The sequence below is a fragment of the Gracilinanus agilis genome, chromosome 1 (assembly GCF_016433145.1).
Source record: "Gracilinanus agilis isolate LMUSP501 chromosome 1, AgileGrace, whole genome shotgun sequence".
NCBI classification, from domain to species: Eukaryota; Metazoa; Chordata; class Mammalia; order Didelphimorphia; family Didelphidae; genus Gracilinanus; species Gracilinanus agilis.
The window spans coordinates 85,051,908-85,070,614 of record NC_058130.1 but is presented as its reverse complement, the minus strand read 5'-3'; the positions used below and the strand labels follow the sequence as shown (position 1 = coordinate 85,070,614).

At 52.0% G+C, this 18,707-nt stretch overlaps 1 protein-coding gene across 1 annotated transcript; it reads right to left on the bottom strand.

Moving 5' to 3' along the window:
* Window positions 1-2,139: 2,139 nt before the first annotated feature.
* Window positions 2,140-18,541, bottom strand: NACAD (NAC alpha domain containing). The gene is made up of 9 exons (XM_044656911.1): window positions 18,475-18,541; window positions 5,283-9,881; window positions 4,963-5,118; window positions 4,630-4,718; window positions 3,675-3,755; window positions 3,128-3,274; window positions 2,855-2,983; window positions 2,602-2,724; window positions 2,140-2,246 (listed from the first exon to the last, which is right to left on the bottom strand). Exons 1-9 carry the CDS (start codon window positions 18,539-18,541, stop codon window positions 2,232-2,234), a joined length of 5,406 nt encoding a protein of 1,801 aa, XP_044512846.1. The 3' UTR covers window positions 2,140-2,231.
* Between the last annotated feature and the right edge of the window lie 166 nt (window positions 18,542-18,707).

The window sequence follows — 18,707 nt, the reverse complement described above, 5'->3', positions numbered from 1 at the left end:
ACTATAGCAAGCCACTGTGCCAGGCTTGTAGTCCCTTTCGAGAACTCATCTGTTTCTCCTGATTCCAAATCAAGTGCTTTTTTTCTGGGGAGGTTGAACTCCCTATTTATTGATCTTTGACTCTGCCTTCTGAACAACAGCTTTCCCCATCTGCTAGTGAAAAGAGACAGAAACCCTGGCAGGGAAGTGGGCAAAAGAAATAAGGAAGGCAGTGGCCAGCCGCTCCCAGCCTGACGTGGGCCCTGAGGTCTAGGTTCTAGCAACTGGTACGATGAGCTACATACCAGAATGCATCTGTCTTCTCACCCCTCTCCCGACCCTTTAGAAGTCTCCATGCAGATGAATTTAAAGCAGTGATTCCCAAAGTGGGCACTACGGCCCCCTGGTGGGTGCTGCAGCCATCCAGGGGGGTGGTGATGGCCACAGGTGCATTTGGGGGTGTTGAATAACTAAGGGGGTGGTGATAGTATAAAAGTAAGTAAGCTAAGTAATAATTTTTCTGGAAAGGGGGCGGTAGGCCAAAAAAGTTCGGGAACCACTGATTTAAAGGGTAAAATATTATATTGATTGGAATAAAGGTCCACATCCTTCCCCCCCCCCCTAAAAAAAATCTTAAGTTTTTAAAACCTAACTATAACTGGTGTTAGTTTTTAATACATAGGACAGAAGAACTGTTTTCAAATGAAAATTTTAGCCATATTGTCTACAACAGGTCAGTAGCCAGTGGATAGCCTCATTTCCTAAAGGTCTAGAAAAGAAGAAATTCTCACCCTTCCCCCGAATCCCTACTTGTATCAAGACAGAAGCCCTAGGATGTCTTCCCCACTTTGAAGTGAATCCACAATCCCAGAAGGCTGTCTTCCTGCCTTCAGCTCAGCACTAAAGGAAATGACCTCTGAGTCAGCATTCGATGAGAGCATTAGCAGCTGGCAAGGCTGGCTGAGGTGGGGGGATGCTGCCTCCACCCCCCCTCCCTGTTGGAGCCCTCTTCTTAAAAGCTTGCTTCAGGAAGCTCAGTCCCTGGGGGTTCCCATTACCAGCCCCACTTAGACCTGAGCCTCCCGGCCACAAAAAGCCTTTTTGCTCCTTGGGGGGGTGGGGAGGGGCTGTTGGAAAAGAGATATTTGTGAAGCCAGCCCTACCCTTGCCAGTGGCTTCATGAAGAGACCTAGATTTCCCAGTTTTCTTCTGAGCAGGGGGTATGGGTCTAGGAGGTGCTTAAAGGCTATCTAGGATGGAGTCTGAAAAATGGGGGGCTACTTGAGGAGAGTTGCCAGGACAGCTTTGGGAGGCAGTGAGTTTCTTTTTTCCTCACCTTCCTCTCCTAGGAACTTGGCAGTTGTCCTCTGGGATTAGAGCGGGAAGGGACCTTCAGTTTTATCTACCCCGTTTTCCTATTTTTTAAAGAGGAAGAAACAGACGGGGGAGGGGAAATTCAGGGAGGGAAAGGAGGAGACCTCAAGTCTCAGGACACAACCCTTCCCCCCCCCCCAAGAGACTCCACAACAGTAAACACTATTCCTAGTTTTGTTTTCTGCAGACAAGCAAACACCACCACTCCATCTTCCCAAAGAAGACCCATTACACATTCTCCTAACATCTTCTTTGGGAAGATGCAATGGTGTGTTTGCCTCATGATGTCTCCTATTTTTTTCTTTAAGCCCTTACTTTCTTGTCTTAGAATCAATAATGTGTATTGGTTCCAAGTCAGAAGAGCAGTAAAGACTAGGCAATTGGTCATTTGTCCAGGGTAACACAGCTAGAGATTAGATTTGAACCCAGAACCTTCCATTTCCAGGCCTGGCTCTCGATCCTCTGAGCTAACTAAATGCATCCCCCTAACCCCAATAAATCCTCAGATGGGAGCCTTCAGTTCCTTCACCGTCCTAAAGAAGGTGCAGAGGATGATGGCCAATCATTAGACCCATCCAAGCCTCACTAGTAAGTAGGTGGCATCGGGTGAGTCACGACTTCTCTGAGGTCCATTTTCTCACCTGAAAATAAGGGGGTGGAACTAGAGGGTCTCTAAAGCCCTCTAGACTGAAATTCTTGGGGAAAGATGGCTCAGGTAGAGTTCTGATCTCTTTCCTACCTTTCTCCTCCATCAGAGAGCAGTGAAGTAAAGCCATTCCAGCAAAGGGGAGTGAATACAGGTTTATTGAGCAGCATTAAGTTGAGGGATGCAGGGGGGAAAGGGGGAGTGGGGTGGAGCTGGCCGGGCAGGGCAGTGGCTACATGGTCAGCTCCTACAAGAGAGGGACAGAAAAGAAACATCAGGGCTGGGAGCCAGAAGCTTTCTGTAGCAACAGTCCCTCCCACCCCTTCGAAAACCTAAAGGGTCCACGGCTGCCTTCAGGCATGCTGAGCAGATGGGGCTCAAGGGAGCCCAGCTAGTGGAGGCTGCCCAGCGGGGGCAAAGGAGGCAAAAGTCCTCTCCACGGACACAGCTTCTGGAAGCCACTCAAGGCGGGCAAAGGAGGGGGGGACTGTGGCCTAAGGGAAGGTGGGAAGCCTGGCATGAGGAAAAAGAAAAGGGCAGGAACCTTTGGTACCACCCCCATGGCATGAGTTCTGTCCCCAGCCCCTTGGATCCACACTCACCATGATGGCATTGACAATGTCATTATTGTTGTGTCTCAGAGCCCGGACAGCCTTCGCTCGAGACACATTGGCCTGAGCCATCACCAACTCTATGTCTCGCACCTCCAGCCCCATCTCATCCACCTAGGCAAGAAGCAGGAATCAAGAGGTAGCACAAGGCCACAAGGACTTGGGGGCCTGCCCCCTTCCCAGACCTTAAGGGGAGGCCCTAGAGGGGGACAGCCTCATGACTCATCCCCTCTCCCCACCTCACCTCCTCCTCATCACTCTCCTCTTTGACGCTGAGGCCTGGGGCTGTCTCTGTGATGATGGGCGAGGGTTCCGACGGCACCTTGAACTTCTCTGCCGCCGCCTTGTGCACTTGCTGGGAAAGATCCTCGATCTACGGGGAATGATGGGACAAGGGATGTGGCAGGAGAGGTGAGATGCAGTGCCTGTGCTCCCCAGAGTGGGATAGGCCACCCCCATCCCCCAGTTCTGCAAAAGGGTGACTCGCCCCCTACATCAGGGGCCTGAGCAGGCTGACCTTCGCCTCTCCAAAGACTATGTAGATGTCCGAGGCAGGGCTTTTGAAGACATCAGGTTTGGAGATGACAAAGAGAATGTTCTTAGACTTCCGAATGGTGATTCGGGTGACTCCGTGGATCTGCCGTAGACCCAGCTTTGACATGGCCTGGGGAAGGGAATGAAGAGTGAGGCAGACCTCAGCCTGGCCATATTTAGGGTGACTCATCCCAATTCTGGGGGAAGGGGAAGACAAATCGCACTTTGTGGGGGTCAGGAAGAACATCTGATTCAGTCATTAATCAGGAAAGAGAAAGGATTTTCCTTTCATTTGGGGGTTCTTGTCTGATTTCTATGGAAGGTCAAATCTATGTTGACTACTGTCCAAAAAGGAGACACCGGCTTGGTGTGGTAGGCCAAGAGGCCATTAAAGAGGCTCTGACCTCTCCGGGCCTTGGTTTCCCCATTTGGCAGGAGAGTTCTCTGGTCTCGGGGTTGAAGGGAATGCCAGGCCTGGTGGGTGAGGCAAACCTTGCCAGCCATCCCCTTCTTGCTTGGGAGGGACTCACCTTTCGGGCTTTCTTCTCACTACGGCTCTGCTTGGCCTTGTTGATGGTCTCTTCGCTTCCCACAGGGTGAGCCAGCTGGGCCTGTGGATGGTACGGAGCCTGAGCTATGGCGATCGTGCCCCTCTTCAGAGATCCAGGGCATGGGTGTCATCCAGGACATTGAGGGGCCCAGAGGTCAATTCCTGGTCAAGTATTGGCCTCCCCTTGCCACAGAAGCCTCCCGCGGACTAAAAGGAGCAGCTCAGAGAAGATGCTGCCTTTATGAGAGTTGTTGCCAATTTTCAGGAGACTTGAGGGCCAGATGAAGTAAGGGCCTCAGTGTAAAGCACTACCCAGTTTGGTTGTTTTGGGTCTTTTTTGGATTTGGGGGGGAGGTTAGAGAAGTCAGTTCATGTCCAAAGGGAGCGCTCTTAGTCACTCTGGAAAGAGTGCTTGACTTAGTCAAGGTATAAAGCTTGGTTCTTACATTTACTAACAAGGTGCCCCGGAGGATAGGGTTCTGGAATGGGCATGGAGAAGACCCGAGTTCAAATCCTGCCTCAGATAACACCTGTGTGCCTGGGTCAGTCATTTGACTTCTGTCTGCCTCCATTTTCTCCAATGTAAAAAAGACAGTCATAATAGCACCTACCTCACAGGGTTGTTGTGAAGATCCCGTGAGATAATTTAGTAAGTTATTCACTACAATGACCTTCAGCAAACATCACACCCCCTCCCAGCCTCAATGTTTCTCTCCAGTAAAATGGGGATGATGCCAGTATTATGGACTTCAAGGAGCAATGGCAAAGAAAGTGCTTTGTAAACTTGAAAGCAATAAAAAAGAATCTGAATTGTTCAAATTATTTTATCTACCTGGAATAGAACGTCTGTGAGGAGTATTTCCCTAGAGTCTCCCCCCAACTTGAGTTCCGGACAGCGAAACGAACCCATTGCCAAGGTTTGGGGGAGGGGGTACCTGAGGCGGTGAGGTCCGCAGATCCGAATTGTCCGGCTCCTCCAGCTCGGGGAGAGACTCGCCATTACTCTCAGAATCGTGGCGGGACCCTGGGGACGAGGAGAGGCAGAAAGTTGGATTTTAAGTGAATCACTCGCTTGGATCTCATCTGGGCAAGAAGAGCCCCCCTCCCCCTGCCCTGAGGAAAGATGGCGCCTCTTCAGCCTCAAGGTCTCCCCCTCTCCCTCACCCCCAAACTGCAGGGAGCCGGCCAGAGCCCCGCCCAGCCTCGCAGCTCCGCCCCCGCCCCGCCTAGAGCCCCGGAGAGAGCCTGGGCTGGGGGAGCGGCCTCACCCCTGTGGTTGGGGAGAGCCCCAGCGGCAGGACGCAGGGCCATGTTAGCCGCTTGCCGAAGATCCTCCAGTTCCGTACATCGTGAAAGGGGGTCTGCCTCGCTAGACGAGCTGGAGCGTGACTGCACCGAGCCCTGGGGAGGTGGCCGCTGGGTACCTGGGAAGTTAGGGGGGTGGACGGAAAGGCGAGAGGAAGAGATGCACCGGGAACTTCTCCCTCCAAGAGATGCCCCACCGCAGTCTTCGCAGTCTTCGTTCCCTCTCCCTCATCTCTCATCTCCCATCCCCCCACCGCGCCTGCCAACAAGCCTGCCCCGGTACCTTCTCGGCTCATCCGGAGTCCCGCTGGGGAGGCCACGTCCCCAATGCTGTACTCCTCCCGGCGAGCGGCAGCCAGCCCCGCCCTGGAGAGAGTTGGGGCCCACAGGCCTGGGCCCGGAGGCACTTGGCTGGGAGTGGGGGGCTTGGGGACCACCTGAGGTCCTGATCCCCCCACAGACGCCTGCCCTCCCCAGAGCCCCCTGGAGCACGGGTTTGAAATCACCTCAGGGGACCCTGCTGGGGCCTGGTCTTTGGCATAGGGGACCACCTTTGGGGTTGGTGTTCTGGGGGACACTAGGCCTTGGCCCCTTGGGGAGCGGTGCCGAGGAGATCCCGCTTTCCGTGCTGCTACTGTGCCCGAGTCTGATGGGCACAAGGACAAGGGGGGCATGTTCCCTGAGACAGCCCGGGCTGAGGAAGTGACCACTCCCTCCACCCTACCCCCCTCTTGCTTCTGGGTCAGGGGAAGTGGGGGGCCCTTATTGCTTGAGGCCTCTGGGCTAGAAGGGGCCTGGGGAGCCATTGGACTGGGCATTAAGATAAGAGGGGAAGAAGGGCTCTGGGCCTCCTTGAAGACTGGTACAGGAGCAGCAGAACTGGGCTGTGATTTCCCCGATTTTGTGTTTTGGCCACCTGCTGGATTTGATGGCTTCCCCCTGCCTGAGGAGCTCTGAGGCAGGGTCCTCTTCTCTTCTCCTGCCCCTCGTGGTTCTTCAGGGGAACAGCTAGTAGAGGACAGAAGAGAGGAAGGAGCTCTGTCCACCAGAAGTTTGGGGCCTCCAGTCTTGTCAGTGCCCACAGTGGGCATGGAAGCAACAATCAAAGTCTTTTGGGGTTTGGGTATGAAGGGGAGGTCAGACAACTCCTCTGGGGATGAGGAACTGGGCACCTCCTCTGCTGGCCTGAGGAAGGTTGCTTGCTCAATGTCCCACCTCAAGTTGGCCTTCAGCTGGGAGCCCTCAGGCAGCACTGGGGAGCCATGGGACTCCTTTGCTCTGAACATCGGCTCCAGGGCTCCAGTGGGTTCTGGGATTTTGTCATCAGGTGAAGTCTTCTGAGCAGCTGGCTCCTCTGGGCAGTTTTCCTCCAGATTAAATTCAACCTCTGCCAGTAACTCTTTCCCCAAAACATCCATTTGTTCCAGGCAAGAGCCAGAAGTGGGTCCTGGAGCTCCAATCTCGTCAGAGGCTTGGATAGCATCCAGTGGCCCTGACACAGAGTCCATCTTTGTGGGAGAGACGGAGCCCTTTTGTGTGCTCTCATGCTTACCAGCAGAGCCCTCATTTCCCAAATCTGGCTCCTCTTCCAGAGGCCACTGAAGAGAACACTCCAGGGAGACAGGGGGACCCCTTTTCTCATCAATATCCCTTGACAAGGAATTCTCAGAGTCTTTAGAAATGACCACAGAACTTTTTTCAGTCAGAGGGTCCAAGTGAGCTCCTTCATCCTCACCAACTAGCCCCTTTTGCCCCTCAGCGCCTTGATCTTGGCCATCTTCTGCCAGCTTCCAGGCCTCTGGCAGAGCTTCTCTCTGGGGAAACAATGATTCAGCTCCCCCATCTGTATTGAGGCAGACAATAGGGCCCTCCTTTGACTCCAGCCCTTCTGCCTGAAAGGACTCTCCTTCACCCTGGGGCCACTCTTGTTTCTCTTCCTCTCTCACCTCCTGGACCCTGGCAAGGAGAGTCTCTGGTGTTTCCTGGGTTCTGTCAGCCTGAAGCATTTCCAGAGCAATAGGCTCCAAGCCCAAGGTAAAGCTCATTTCCTCCTGTGGAGTCTGAGGGGTTGCTGCTACAGCAGTGGGCTTCAGGCTTGCTTCTTGTAATGTCTGATGTGTCACAGCACTAGATTCTGGACCTACTTCTTGTAGAATCTGAGGAGTCACTGCCATAGCAATGGGTTCTAAGCCTATCATTTCTTTTTGGGTCTGAGATGGTTTCATGGCAATGGATTCTAGGTCTGCCGTTTCTTGTAGGGCCTGAGATGTCAAGGCAATGGGTTTTAGGCCTGCTGCTTCTTGTATGGTCTGGCATGTCTTTGTGGCAACAGGTTCTAGGTCTGTTTCTTGTGTGCTCCGAGATGTCTTTGTAGCAGTGGTTTCTTGGCCTACTATTTCTTGTATGGTCTGAGAAGTCTTGATGACAACAGGCTCTAAGTCTACTGCTTTTTCTGTGGTCTGAGATATCATCATAGCAACAGGTTCTAGGTCTACTGCTTCTATGGTCTGAGAAGTCTTCATGGCAATGGGTTCTATAGCTATTGTTTCTTGTATGGTCTGAGATTGTTTTGTGGCAATGGGTTCTTGACCTACTGCTTCTTCTATAGTCTGAGATGTCTTCATGGCAATGGGTTCTACATCTATTGATTCTTGAATGGCCTGAGATGTCATCATGGCAATGGGTTCTAGGTCTGCTTCTTCTATAGTCTGAGATGTCACTGTGGCAATGGGTTCTAGGTCTATTGCTTCTTCTATGGTCTGATATATCATAGCAGTGGGTTCTTGGTCTACTGTTTCTTGTATGGTCTGAGATGCCTTGATGGCAATGGTTTCTAGGTCTACTGTTTCTTGTACAGCTTGAGATGTCTTTATGGTAATAGGTTCTAGGTCTACTGCTTCCTCTATGGTCTGAGATGTCTTCATGGTAATGGGTTCTAGGTCTACTGTTTCTTGTACAACTTCAGATGTCTTCATGGTAATGGGTTCTAGATCTACTGCTTCATCCGTGGTCTGAGATATCACAGCAATGGGTTCTTGGTCTACTGTTTCTTGTATGGTCTGAGATGTCTTGATGGCAATGGTTTCTAGGTCTACTGTTTCTTGTACATCTTGAGATGTCTTCATGGAAATGGGTTCTAGGTCTACTGCTTCTTCTGTGGTCTGAGATATCATCATAGCAATGGATTCTTGGCCTACTGTTTCTTGTATGGTCTGAGATGTCTTCATGGTAACAGGTTCTAGGTCTACTGTTTCTTGTACAGCCTGAGATGTCTTCGTGGCAGTAGGTTCTAAGTCTACTGCTTCTTGTTCAGCCTGAGATGTCATCATGGCAATGGGTTTGAAGCCTACTGTTTCTTGCACAGCCCAAGATGTCTTCATGGCAATGGGTTCCAAGTCTACTGATTCTTGTAGGGTCTGAGGGGTCACTGACACAACAGGTTCTAGGTCTGCTACTTCTCGTATGGTATGAGATGTTGTCACTGCAATGGGCTCTATACCTGTTTCTTGTAGGCCCTGAGGGGTCAATGCCATGGCAGTAGGCTCTGTCCACTGGGCTGGGAGATTTATAGATCCTAATTCTTCCTTCTTATCAGCTAAGCTCTCCCCAGACTCTGGGGAGCTGAGCCAGAGAGGAGCTGGAGGCTGGGCATGGGGCTCTTCACTATAGAGCCGCTCATCTTCTTCCCCGGCATAGGAAACTGAGTCAGAGTCAGAAGAGGCAGCCGAAGTGTCATCTCGGAAGGCGAAAGCCTCATCCACACCCTCGTTGATGGACATCTCTGACAGGGACCGTAGGAAGGAGGCTGAGGTACTGTCGTCCTCACCTTCACTGTCTCTACTCAGAGCTTCCTCCTGAGGCAACAACATGATCTCCACAGCATCAGCCTCGAAGATCAGACTGCCTCTGAAAGGCAGCAAGGTAGCCGGGATCATAGGCTCGCTGCCAGGGAAGCCAACATCAGGGAAAGAATCCTCCCTTCTCCCTGTGCTCCAAGAGGAACCACTGTCCCCAGAGAGACTTGACTCGGAGGAGGGGAGGTCCTGGGGCCCCGAAGGCAGAAGTTCTGTGTCATCTGAGTCAGAAGCCCCATCAAGGGGACTCTCTTGGCCACCTTCCTCGTTGGAATAGAGTAGGGAGAAGTCCCCATTCTCCGGAGAGTCCAGCCCCTCGGTCTCCATTAAAGGGTTGGGGGAACAGGATGGTGATGTGCTAAAGCTGCTGGAAGAGGCCCAGCTGCCCCCCTCTGCAGTGATGTAGGAACCTGAGGGGGACGTGGGTGGTGAGCCAGGGATATCAACCTCAGTGTCGCTGGGTTCCTCACTCAGGCAGAGAGAGTGGGTGAACAGATAGGAACAGGCCACCTTGGTGGGGGTGGAAGGAGCTGTGAAGTAAGGGTCTGGGTCCAGGCGGGGGGAAGGCACAGGGAGGTCACCCTGAGAGAGCAGCTCGGGGGGCGGGCTGGGGCCAGCCCGCCTGCCCTCCAAGTCCCTGAGCTCTGAATCTGTCACCATCAGGGGTTCAGCTGCCTGGGGCTCCTTGGGCAGCTCGGTGGCAGCCTGCTGGGGGCCACTACTGTTTGTTTCCTCACCCATCACAACCCGAGGCTCCAGACTCTCCAGGATGAGGGGTTCCTCGGAGAGTCCTTTGTGGGGTCCCACCACAGGACTGCACTCTCCCAAGGCAGTTCGGCTAGAACTGGTACTGCCCACCCCAGCATCTGAGCTGGCCCCCTCTGGCTGTGGCCGGTCACCCTGCTTGGAGGGTAGGAAGGTCAAGGGGATGGAAACTGGTCCTGGAGTTAGGTCTCCCCTCATGGACAAGTCCCCAGGCGTTGGCAGGTCCCCACTGGGAGTAGAGGCAGCAGCATCATGGGGTTCAACTGTGGAAGAGACGAAAGAGTCATGAGGAATGGAGGGTATCAGGGAGGAACAAGAGGAGGGAACCATTTGGTGATTCCTCAGAAAATGGAAACCAGACCTAAGCATCGACCCATCCATCCAGAGGAAGTAATAAAACCACCTGAGTGTAGGAGCTTAGACAAATTTCCTCACCTTTGGAGCCTTCAGTCTTCTCCTTGGTAAGATGAGGATACTATTTCTAGAATGTTAGACAACCCTAACTCTCTCTCTCTCTCTCTGTGGTACTTTGCACGTTATTCTCTGGAACAGCTACAGGAATGTGGGGAGCCCCTGTGTTAAATAGCATTTATGTGGGGACTTGAAGGTTTGCAAAGTGCTTTCTGGGGGTCCTCTCATTTGATCCTTACAACAGTTCTAGGAGCAAGGTGCTGCTATCCCCCTTTTACAGACAGGAAACTGTAGCAAGCAGAGAGGGGTGATATGATTTACCTAGGGGCACATAGGCTAGATTGGAATTCAGGTCTTTCTGACACCAGGTCTAGGATTAGATCCATTTTTCAGATGAAGAAGTGAGCCAAGTCAGGGTTCTGCCATTTCCAAGGTGTTTCCAAGGACAGACTCCACGGTTATTTCTAGTAACCCTGTTATATATTCTAATAAGGGGAAACTAGGTGCATTTGGCTTGGAATCAGGAAGACTTGAATTCAAATCTGGCCTCAAATACTTCCCAGCAGTGTGACTCTAGGCAAGTCACTTAACTCCATTTGCCTCCAGTTCTTCATTTGTAAAATGAGCTCCAATATCTTTGCCAAGAAAACCCCAAATGGGATCAGCAAAGAGTCAGACAAATGAAATGACTGAACAATAGTAACAACATATTCCAATAATTCCTGTCAGTGCCCAGTTCTATCCATCACCGTGGATATAGAAAAGTATTGTGAAACAGATTTTGAACATACCATACCAATGCCAGGTCCCATGGAATGAATAAAGCCCAAGGCTGCTGTCCAAGGTAAGGAATCAGATTGCTGAAGTTCTGATCCTTCTCTCCCTCTGTGCTAACTGCCAGGCTCTGCCTCCCTTGGAGGAGTCCCTCAGATTCCTCCTTTGGAAAATAAGATACTTGGGACTGGATGATCTCAAACGCCCCTTTCCCAGGTCTGCTGTCAACTAGGATCCCATTTGGACATGTGACCTGAGATCCACATCTGCGCTCTCTATTCTGAGCCCTGAAGAACTAAGGGCTCCCCTTTCCCTCTAGCCCAGAGCGCCATCGCCTTTCAAATAACAGCAGCGATCTCTTCTCTCCTCTCCTCCCCTCTCCACACACCAAAGTCCCTATTTCTCCAAGCCAAGCTAGAAGAGGAAGGGGGGGAAAAGGCAACCCAGTTGGGTCTCATGAGCTGTCCCTCACAACTTTTCCCTCCCATCTTCCCAGTCTCCAAAGCCCTGGACAAGGACGGGGCAGGAGTAGAGTAGAAAGGGTGGGCAGGTCTTGGAATCTTCCTCTACCTTCAGGGAAGGTTATGGACAAGAAGAGGCTTCCCCATCAGGCAGACACCCTCGGGAGAGGAGGGAGGCCACCCAGGGCCACCCCTCTTCTTCCCCACCCGTCCCCACCCCATCGAACATCTCTCTATGGTAACCTCACAACTGGGCAGAGAACAGAGGCTAGAATCTTAGAAGGTGAGAACTGGAGGGAGGGACCTTACAGAGCATGTGGACTCACTGGATCCTGGATGAAGAACTTTTGGAGAAGGATCTTCCTTAGGGGTCATCTAATCTAACCCTCTCATGTTGCAAGATGATGAAACTGAAGCCTATTAGACACAGATTTGAATTCTACCCCTCTGTCTCCAGAGCCAAGAGCTCTCTTTCCACGATGCTCCATGCCTCCTATCTAAAAGGGCTGTGCATTAGCTGTACTTATTATTATTAAATAACCCTTACCTTCTGTCTTATATTGATACTAAGGATAAGTTTCAAGAGCAGAAGAGCCTTGGCAATCAGTGGGAACTTGTCTAGGGCCCCAAAGGTGTCTGAGGCTACATTTGAACCCAGGATTTCCAGGCCTGGCTCTCTATCCACTGAGCCATCTAAGCTGCCTCTGTTAGCTACACTCATTTTAAAGATGAGGAAACAGAGTCCTAGAGAGAGCAAGGGAGGAGAAGAGAACCAAAAGCTTAGCCTCCCCTAAAGAGGGGAGACACAGCTCTCTTGCTGTAGTCCTGGCAGTGGCTTTACCTGCCCCATTCTTAGCCCAGGGGCAGAGGAGTAAAAGACAATCCCTGCCTCAGAGAGGGTAGGAGCAGAAAGGCCCCAGAGAGGTCAGGGGTCTTCTTACTCCTAGCTTAAACCCCAGCCCTCAGGTTAAATCTGAATGGAGCTCACTGGGGGGGGGGGGGGAGAGGAACAATTTATCTCGGGTTTGTCTTTCTTCTTAGCACAAAACTGTGCACACAGTAGGCATTTTAATAAAAGCTGGTAGAAGGGAATGGCCCAGACTACCCAGTAGGGTAGCTATTCTCTGTTGGAGACAAGCACTATCTCGACCCAGTGCCCAGCCTGGAACTAGAAGATGCAGGGAAGCTAGAAACATCCCAGCAGGAGATGGCCAACCCAGGGCCCTGACTCAGCATTTTGTCTCTCCTGGAAACTGGAGGAAGGACAGCTCAAGCTCTAAGCACAGGCCCCTCTCCTCTCACGCACCTCCAAGTCCCCAGGAGAGATACTTCACCTTCCCCCGGGGTCAGCCAGAGACGAGCACCCCAGCATAGGAGGTGGGGCATCCAGAGACCCCTGCAAAAGCCTCCGTAACGGCCCTGGCCACAAGGTGCTTGCTTCCTACTAAGGTTGTCCAGAGGTGTGGGAAACCCACATGGATAAAAAGCTGGCCCAGAGCAGTTTGCCCAGTAGCCCAAGAGTCTGAGGCAGGAAGACCTGGGTTCCATCTTCCCAACTTTCCAAGGATTGCTCCAAGAAAGAACCCCAGAAGGACCTTTGGTATGCCAATAAGCACAAGATCAAATCTCTAGGTCATTCTCCTACAAGCCTGGCCAGCCAGGGATTTCCCCCTCCCTTTTTAAACCCTTACCTTACCTTCCATCTTGGAATTAATGCTGCATATTGGTTCCAAGGCAGAAGAGCAGTAAAGGCTAGGCAGTGGGGGTTAGGTGACTTGCCCAGGGTCCCACAGCTAGGAAGTGTCTGAGGGCAAATTTGAATCCAGGACCTTCTATCTCCAGGCTTACCTCTTTATTCACTAAGCCACCTCACTGCTCCCAGCCAGGGCTTTTTGATAAGCAAATTATGGGTGATCTCAGTAGGGTACGGTCTTTCTGAATCATTAAAATGGTATATGATATGGTAGGAACAGTATGACTTGGACTATGGAGAGGTCTGGGTTTGATTCACCTCAGACACACACTATCTGTATAGAACATCATCCCATTCACCCTTACATCAGCTCCTTCAAATATTAAAAAAGAAAAATGAGAGGGTTGGACCAGATGGCCTTCAATGCCCCTTTCAGGTCTACACCCCTAGTCCTAAATCATTCCATGTCTCCATATCTCTGTCTCTTCATCTGGAAAACAGAGAGGAGGATACCTCTAGTACTCATACCTCGTGCTTGTTCCCACTTTCCGAGCTCTCAGGGAGCATCAGTGTCTCAGGAACTATGATGGCAGTGGCATGGATGGACTCCAACCCTACCGCCAAGATCCAAGGCACTGATCGGAAAACTCCTAGCTCATGGTCTTGATAATGCTCTGAATAATGAGGTTATCTCACTCTTCTCTTTTGAGCTTACAAATTTAATTTTTTTAATCAATAAAACTGAAAATGCAAGAGTAATGAAGCTCTTCCTCAACTCTAAGAAATGCTACTTTGGTATGCTCACAGTCCCCAATAAAAATGGGAGCCTGATGGGCTGGAGGAACCATTAGGTTGAAAACAGATTGCTTTAGTAATGCATTTTAAGGTGCCCGGAGAGGAGAAAACTAGCTCATATTTCTCTAGCAGGTGCTTTACATCTATTATCTCCCGGCAGCCCCGTGAGATAGGTTAAGTGGCATGATCTCTCCATTTAGGAAGAAGGAAGTGGGGCTACCCAGGCTGCAGAGTTGGAAAGTGAACCAGTCCTACCCCCAAACCCATCACTTTCCACTGACTGGGTGGAATCTGGAGTGATCTGCAAAGAAGTGTGGACCTGCTGGGATGTGCGTGCCCAGGAGCCACGGGCACATCCAATCAGACAGGACTCAGGATGGGAGGAAGGGAGGCAGGAGCGTGCTAGAGAGGCTCTATCGGCCATCAGGGCGGCTATGGTAGAGTCCTAACTTGAGACTCCTAACTTGAGGCTCCATCTGTTCCCCGTTTGCTTTTCTGAGTTTGCTCTGACCTAACACTAGGGGCACAGAGCCATCTTTACCACCACATCAGACCTTTCAGCCACCTCCTGGCAGAGAAGGAAGAAGTGGGATACCAACGGGGACATGCAATAGCCCAGACTGCCACAACAAAGAGTCCTACCCTACACATGGCTTCTATCTCACACCATATTTGAGGTGAGAGGGTAGGTCACAAAACAGTGCCAGGCAAAGAAAGTAGGGGGGAGACAAAAACTGAGATTCTTTAGGGTCAGGAAGGTCAAACTAAGATAAGAATTTAGTGACAAAGGAAATTGGGTGGTTCAGTAGGTGGAAAGCCAGGCCTAGAGATGAAAGGTCCTAGGTTCAAATCTGGCCTCAGATACTTCCCAGCTGTGTGATCCTGGGTAAGTCATTTAACTCCCATTGCCTATCCCTTACCACATTTCTGCCTTGGAACTAATACATAGTTTTGATTCTAAGACAGAAGGTAAGGGTTAAAAAACTAAACAAAACTATTTGGCCTCAGTTTACTCCTTTATAAAATGAGTAGGCATGACTCATGTCTCTTAAGGTCCCCTTCAACTTTGGCAGCTGATAGCCAAAGGAAAAACTTACACAAAATTTGTTGTAGGAAGACCCTGATTCAATCCCAGCAATACAACAAATAAGCCCACCTAACCTGGGATTCACAGTCGTAAAATGGGTTAATACTACTTATATTCCTGATCTCACAGAGATGCTGTGATGATATAATAAAGGCTGGACTCATATCACCTGTGATTATTCTACACTAACCATCCCCCAACCTATAATTTCCATCTCTGTGCTGTCCTAGGGGAAGGGAGAGTCAGCTCAAAGCAAGGCCCCCAAGTGGCAGAGTAGGAGAGAAAGGAGGTGGGGAGGCATCCAAGAAACAGAGGGCCTCCCAGATAAATTGGGCACCCCCCAAACCTCCTCCCAGGTAGCTAGGCAGAAGCCTTGGAAGTGGAGGGGGAAATTGCCTTAGCCAGAAGCAGCACCTTCAGAGAACAAACTGCTTCACCCTCAAGGGACCAGGGAAGTCACCTCCACAAACTGCTGGCAAACCCTGAGGTCCAATTCCAGACCCCAAGGGGGCAATTCCAGCCTTCGCTACCTAGAAGCCTGCCCCACCCTCAGCCCAGGCTGGGAAACTCACCCATCAGCTGCATCTGGTACCGGGAAGAGCCATCCCCAAAGGAGGTGAGGGTGGTGGATTGGGGGGGTGGGATGGAGTGTCTCACCTTGGGACTAGCCTTGGCTTCCACTTGGAAGGGAAGGACCAGAGAGGAACAGAAAGCAGCAGATTGCTTACTGTGACTGAGCAAACTGCTGATACTGAGTTTGAGGCAGAGCCTGGAGAGAGAGATATGGAGAGCTGGGAACTTAAGAGCCCCAGTGGACCTGGGGGTGGGACTAACTCCCAGCACCTGGAAGCCTCCAGGCTTGCCCCAAAGGATGTTGGGAGTGGGTGTGGCTGATGGGTGAACTCTCTATAAAGAAGGATGGAGGAGGCAACCCTAGTATCTTTTCTCTTTTACTCCCAAATAGCAGATCCCCTTGAACAGAGATGATCTGCTAGATTCTCTCTCTCCCCTGCAGCTGGACTGGCAGGTTGGGGGTAAAGAAGATGATTTGAGGTTTCTCCTTCTCTTTGGGGGGAAATCCTCCCTATTCAGGACTTTGTGCCCTGAGAAAACATGGGTGTGCGTATGGGGAGGGATCTCATCCCCTGGGAAAGAGGAAGAGTCAAGGTTGAACCCTATTTCTGTCACTTGTGACCTCTGTGCCCTAGAGCAACTCACGCTCTGAGTCTTGAGCTTCTCATCTGAAAATGGCGAAAATTTGTGCATGATTGCTCTCACATGGATGTTGTGAAGCCCGAGCAAGACAATGGACGGAAGGCATTTTATCAAAGATGTCAGTGCCAGCTGCTATTATTATGATGGGTTCCTGGATGTGGGCAACCAGCCTGAGGGTATGAGGGACTCACATAACTAGAGGGGGGAATCTGGGGACTATGGGGAGCTCAGAGAAGCAGGGGATGGGGTTTGCTGTAAGGCAGGGCTGGTAGAAAGGAGAAAGTCTGTGAAAGGACTGGAGAAGCTCACAATCTAGCTGCTCCATGACATTTCAGTCTCCCTTTTCTATGGGATTTAAGGAATTAAGGTGGCATGCTGAAAGAACATTGGGTTTGGAGTCAGAATGTCAGAAAATCCAGAAAGTTCAAATCCAGCCTCAGACTAGCTATATAATCCTGGGCAAATCACTTAACCTTTCTCTTACCTCAGTTTTCCTATCACTTAAACAGGGACAACAGTAGCACCTACCCTGCAGGGTCAGAGTGAGGATCAAATGAGAACATAATGAGAACATGAGGCTGCGGCAGCTGAGGAATCGACTTATTTCCAAAACAGGGAGAAAAAAAATCCCATTTCCTACAAAGTCTATGGTTTCACCACTGAGGCTTTGGGGGAATCCTGCCTCCCCCCAACCCCAACCTACTGGGGCTGAGGACTCCATTAGCCGGGTACCAGACTCAAGTCAGTTATACCCACCCACAAGGGGTCAGAAGAGTGGGCCAGAGGACCTCCCCAGGCCAGTGTATTCCTCACTGAATCACCTACCATCTGAGTTAGGGGAGGGAGGGATTTCAGTATGGTGAGGGGAGATTCCCCTGGGGGTGTCCAGATGCACTTTTCAGTATCAATATCGTTCTCTCATCTCCCTCCTCTCCCATCAGCCATAGGCACTTTGAGGAAAAATCCAATTTCTGCCAGTTGGCCCAGGGAGCCCCAGGGGAAAGTATCTCAGGAGGGTGGGGCTCGCCCTGGCTGGTCTGGGCATGGGGGTGAGCCTCTGTTCCAACACCCCCTCTCCAGCTCATTAAAGCCACTATAGTCTGGCCCCTTAGCAAATCTCCCTCTCTTTAGTCTGGCCCCCAGACATTTGATCATTCATTCTTTTCTAGGAATAGATACTCCAAAGGTTTCCATTCAGGTGGCCTTCGTCCATCATGTCACATCCCTTAAGGCTCACTCTTCCTTCTCTCCACCTCTCCATCTGCCCTCTCAAGCTCAGTCCTTGCCCTTGGCATCTGTGCCCTCAAACTTGCCCCCCCCCTTCTCTAGTCCCTAATGTTGTTCCCTTCCAGCCCTGAGCTGGAGGCTCCCCCTCCTGTGCCCAGGGGAGCAGGTTCATGAGTTAAGTCATCTGAGCACATTTGTCAGGAGTTCTGGGAATGCCCGTCCTTAAGATGGCAAGGGAAGTTATTCTCTACCCTCCCTTCCCAGGCTGACAGTCTTCTCCCTTTCCCCAAACAAAACAAAATAAAACAGCCAAGAACTAACGAGCCAGGAAACTGCAAACCATTCTGGGGCCTAGGATTCAGAAGGTTCAAGATGGGCCATTATGGGAGCCAGTCACTCCTCCTTTGGCTGGCCCCAGAGAAGAGGGGCCCAAAGCGTGCTCCCCAGGACGGGAGCTGATGGGATCTGAAGGTCAGGAAACAAACAAGTCTTGCTCCCTCCCTAATCTGTCACCAGCTGAAGGGGCTGGAGAGAAATCTGTAGGAGACTACTCTGGGGCACGCTGAGCCCTTACACTCAAGGGCAGAGCAGAGGGCAAGGACAGGGCGGAGGGCACAGGAAGGAGGTGCCCATCTTTAGGCCACCCCCAAGCCCAGCCTGAGGCCTAATCCATTCTAGGATACAACTGCTCTCTTTACTCATCCCTGGGAGATTTCCACCCATCCCCAAACTTCCCTCCCCTCCCCAACCCCGGAGGTGTCATCCTCCCCACCGCACGCCCCCCAGCCTCTTCCCACACACCTTCTAGCCCAAAAGGGAGCAACCAGGTTGGCAAGAGGAAAGGGGGGGATGAGGGTGGAATAGGATGGAAGAAAGGGTCTCGGAAGAAGGCTGAGCCCCAGCCAAGGGGAGCTCAAAAGGGCCCGAGGGAGAAAGTAGAAGAAGGGAGGGGGGAGAGAGCCGGGGAAGGGAGCCCGGCCGGCGGGGCACAGCCGCGCTGGGGATGAGGAGGACCACAGGGATGGAGGGAAGGATGCAGGGATGAGGCGGCACACGGCAGGATGGTTCGGGGCCGCGCCGGCATTGTCCCCTCCCTCGCGGCTCCTCGGACCCGGGCCCGGCCGACTTGGCCCTCCCTTCCTTCCTTTCTTCTCCCCTCCCCAGGTGAGGGCCCTGCTCTCTCAAGGTCTCACCTGTGCGGGGGCCCGGGCCACCCCCCGTGGGCAGCAGCAGCTCAGCGCGGGCCGCCTCCCCGGGCATGCTGGCTGGCTGGGGGCCTGGCGGGGTGGACTGGGGGGCCCGGCGGATCCGCGGTGTGGCCCCTCCCTCCCTCCTCCCCGCCCTCCCCGCCGCTGCCTCCTCGCTGCCAGCTGGGTGGGAGGGAGTGTGTGTGTGTATGTGTGTGTATATGTGTGTGTGTGTGTGG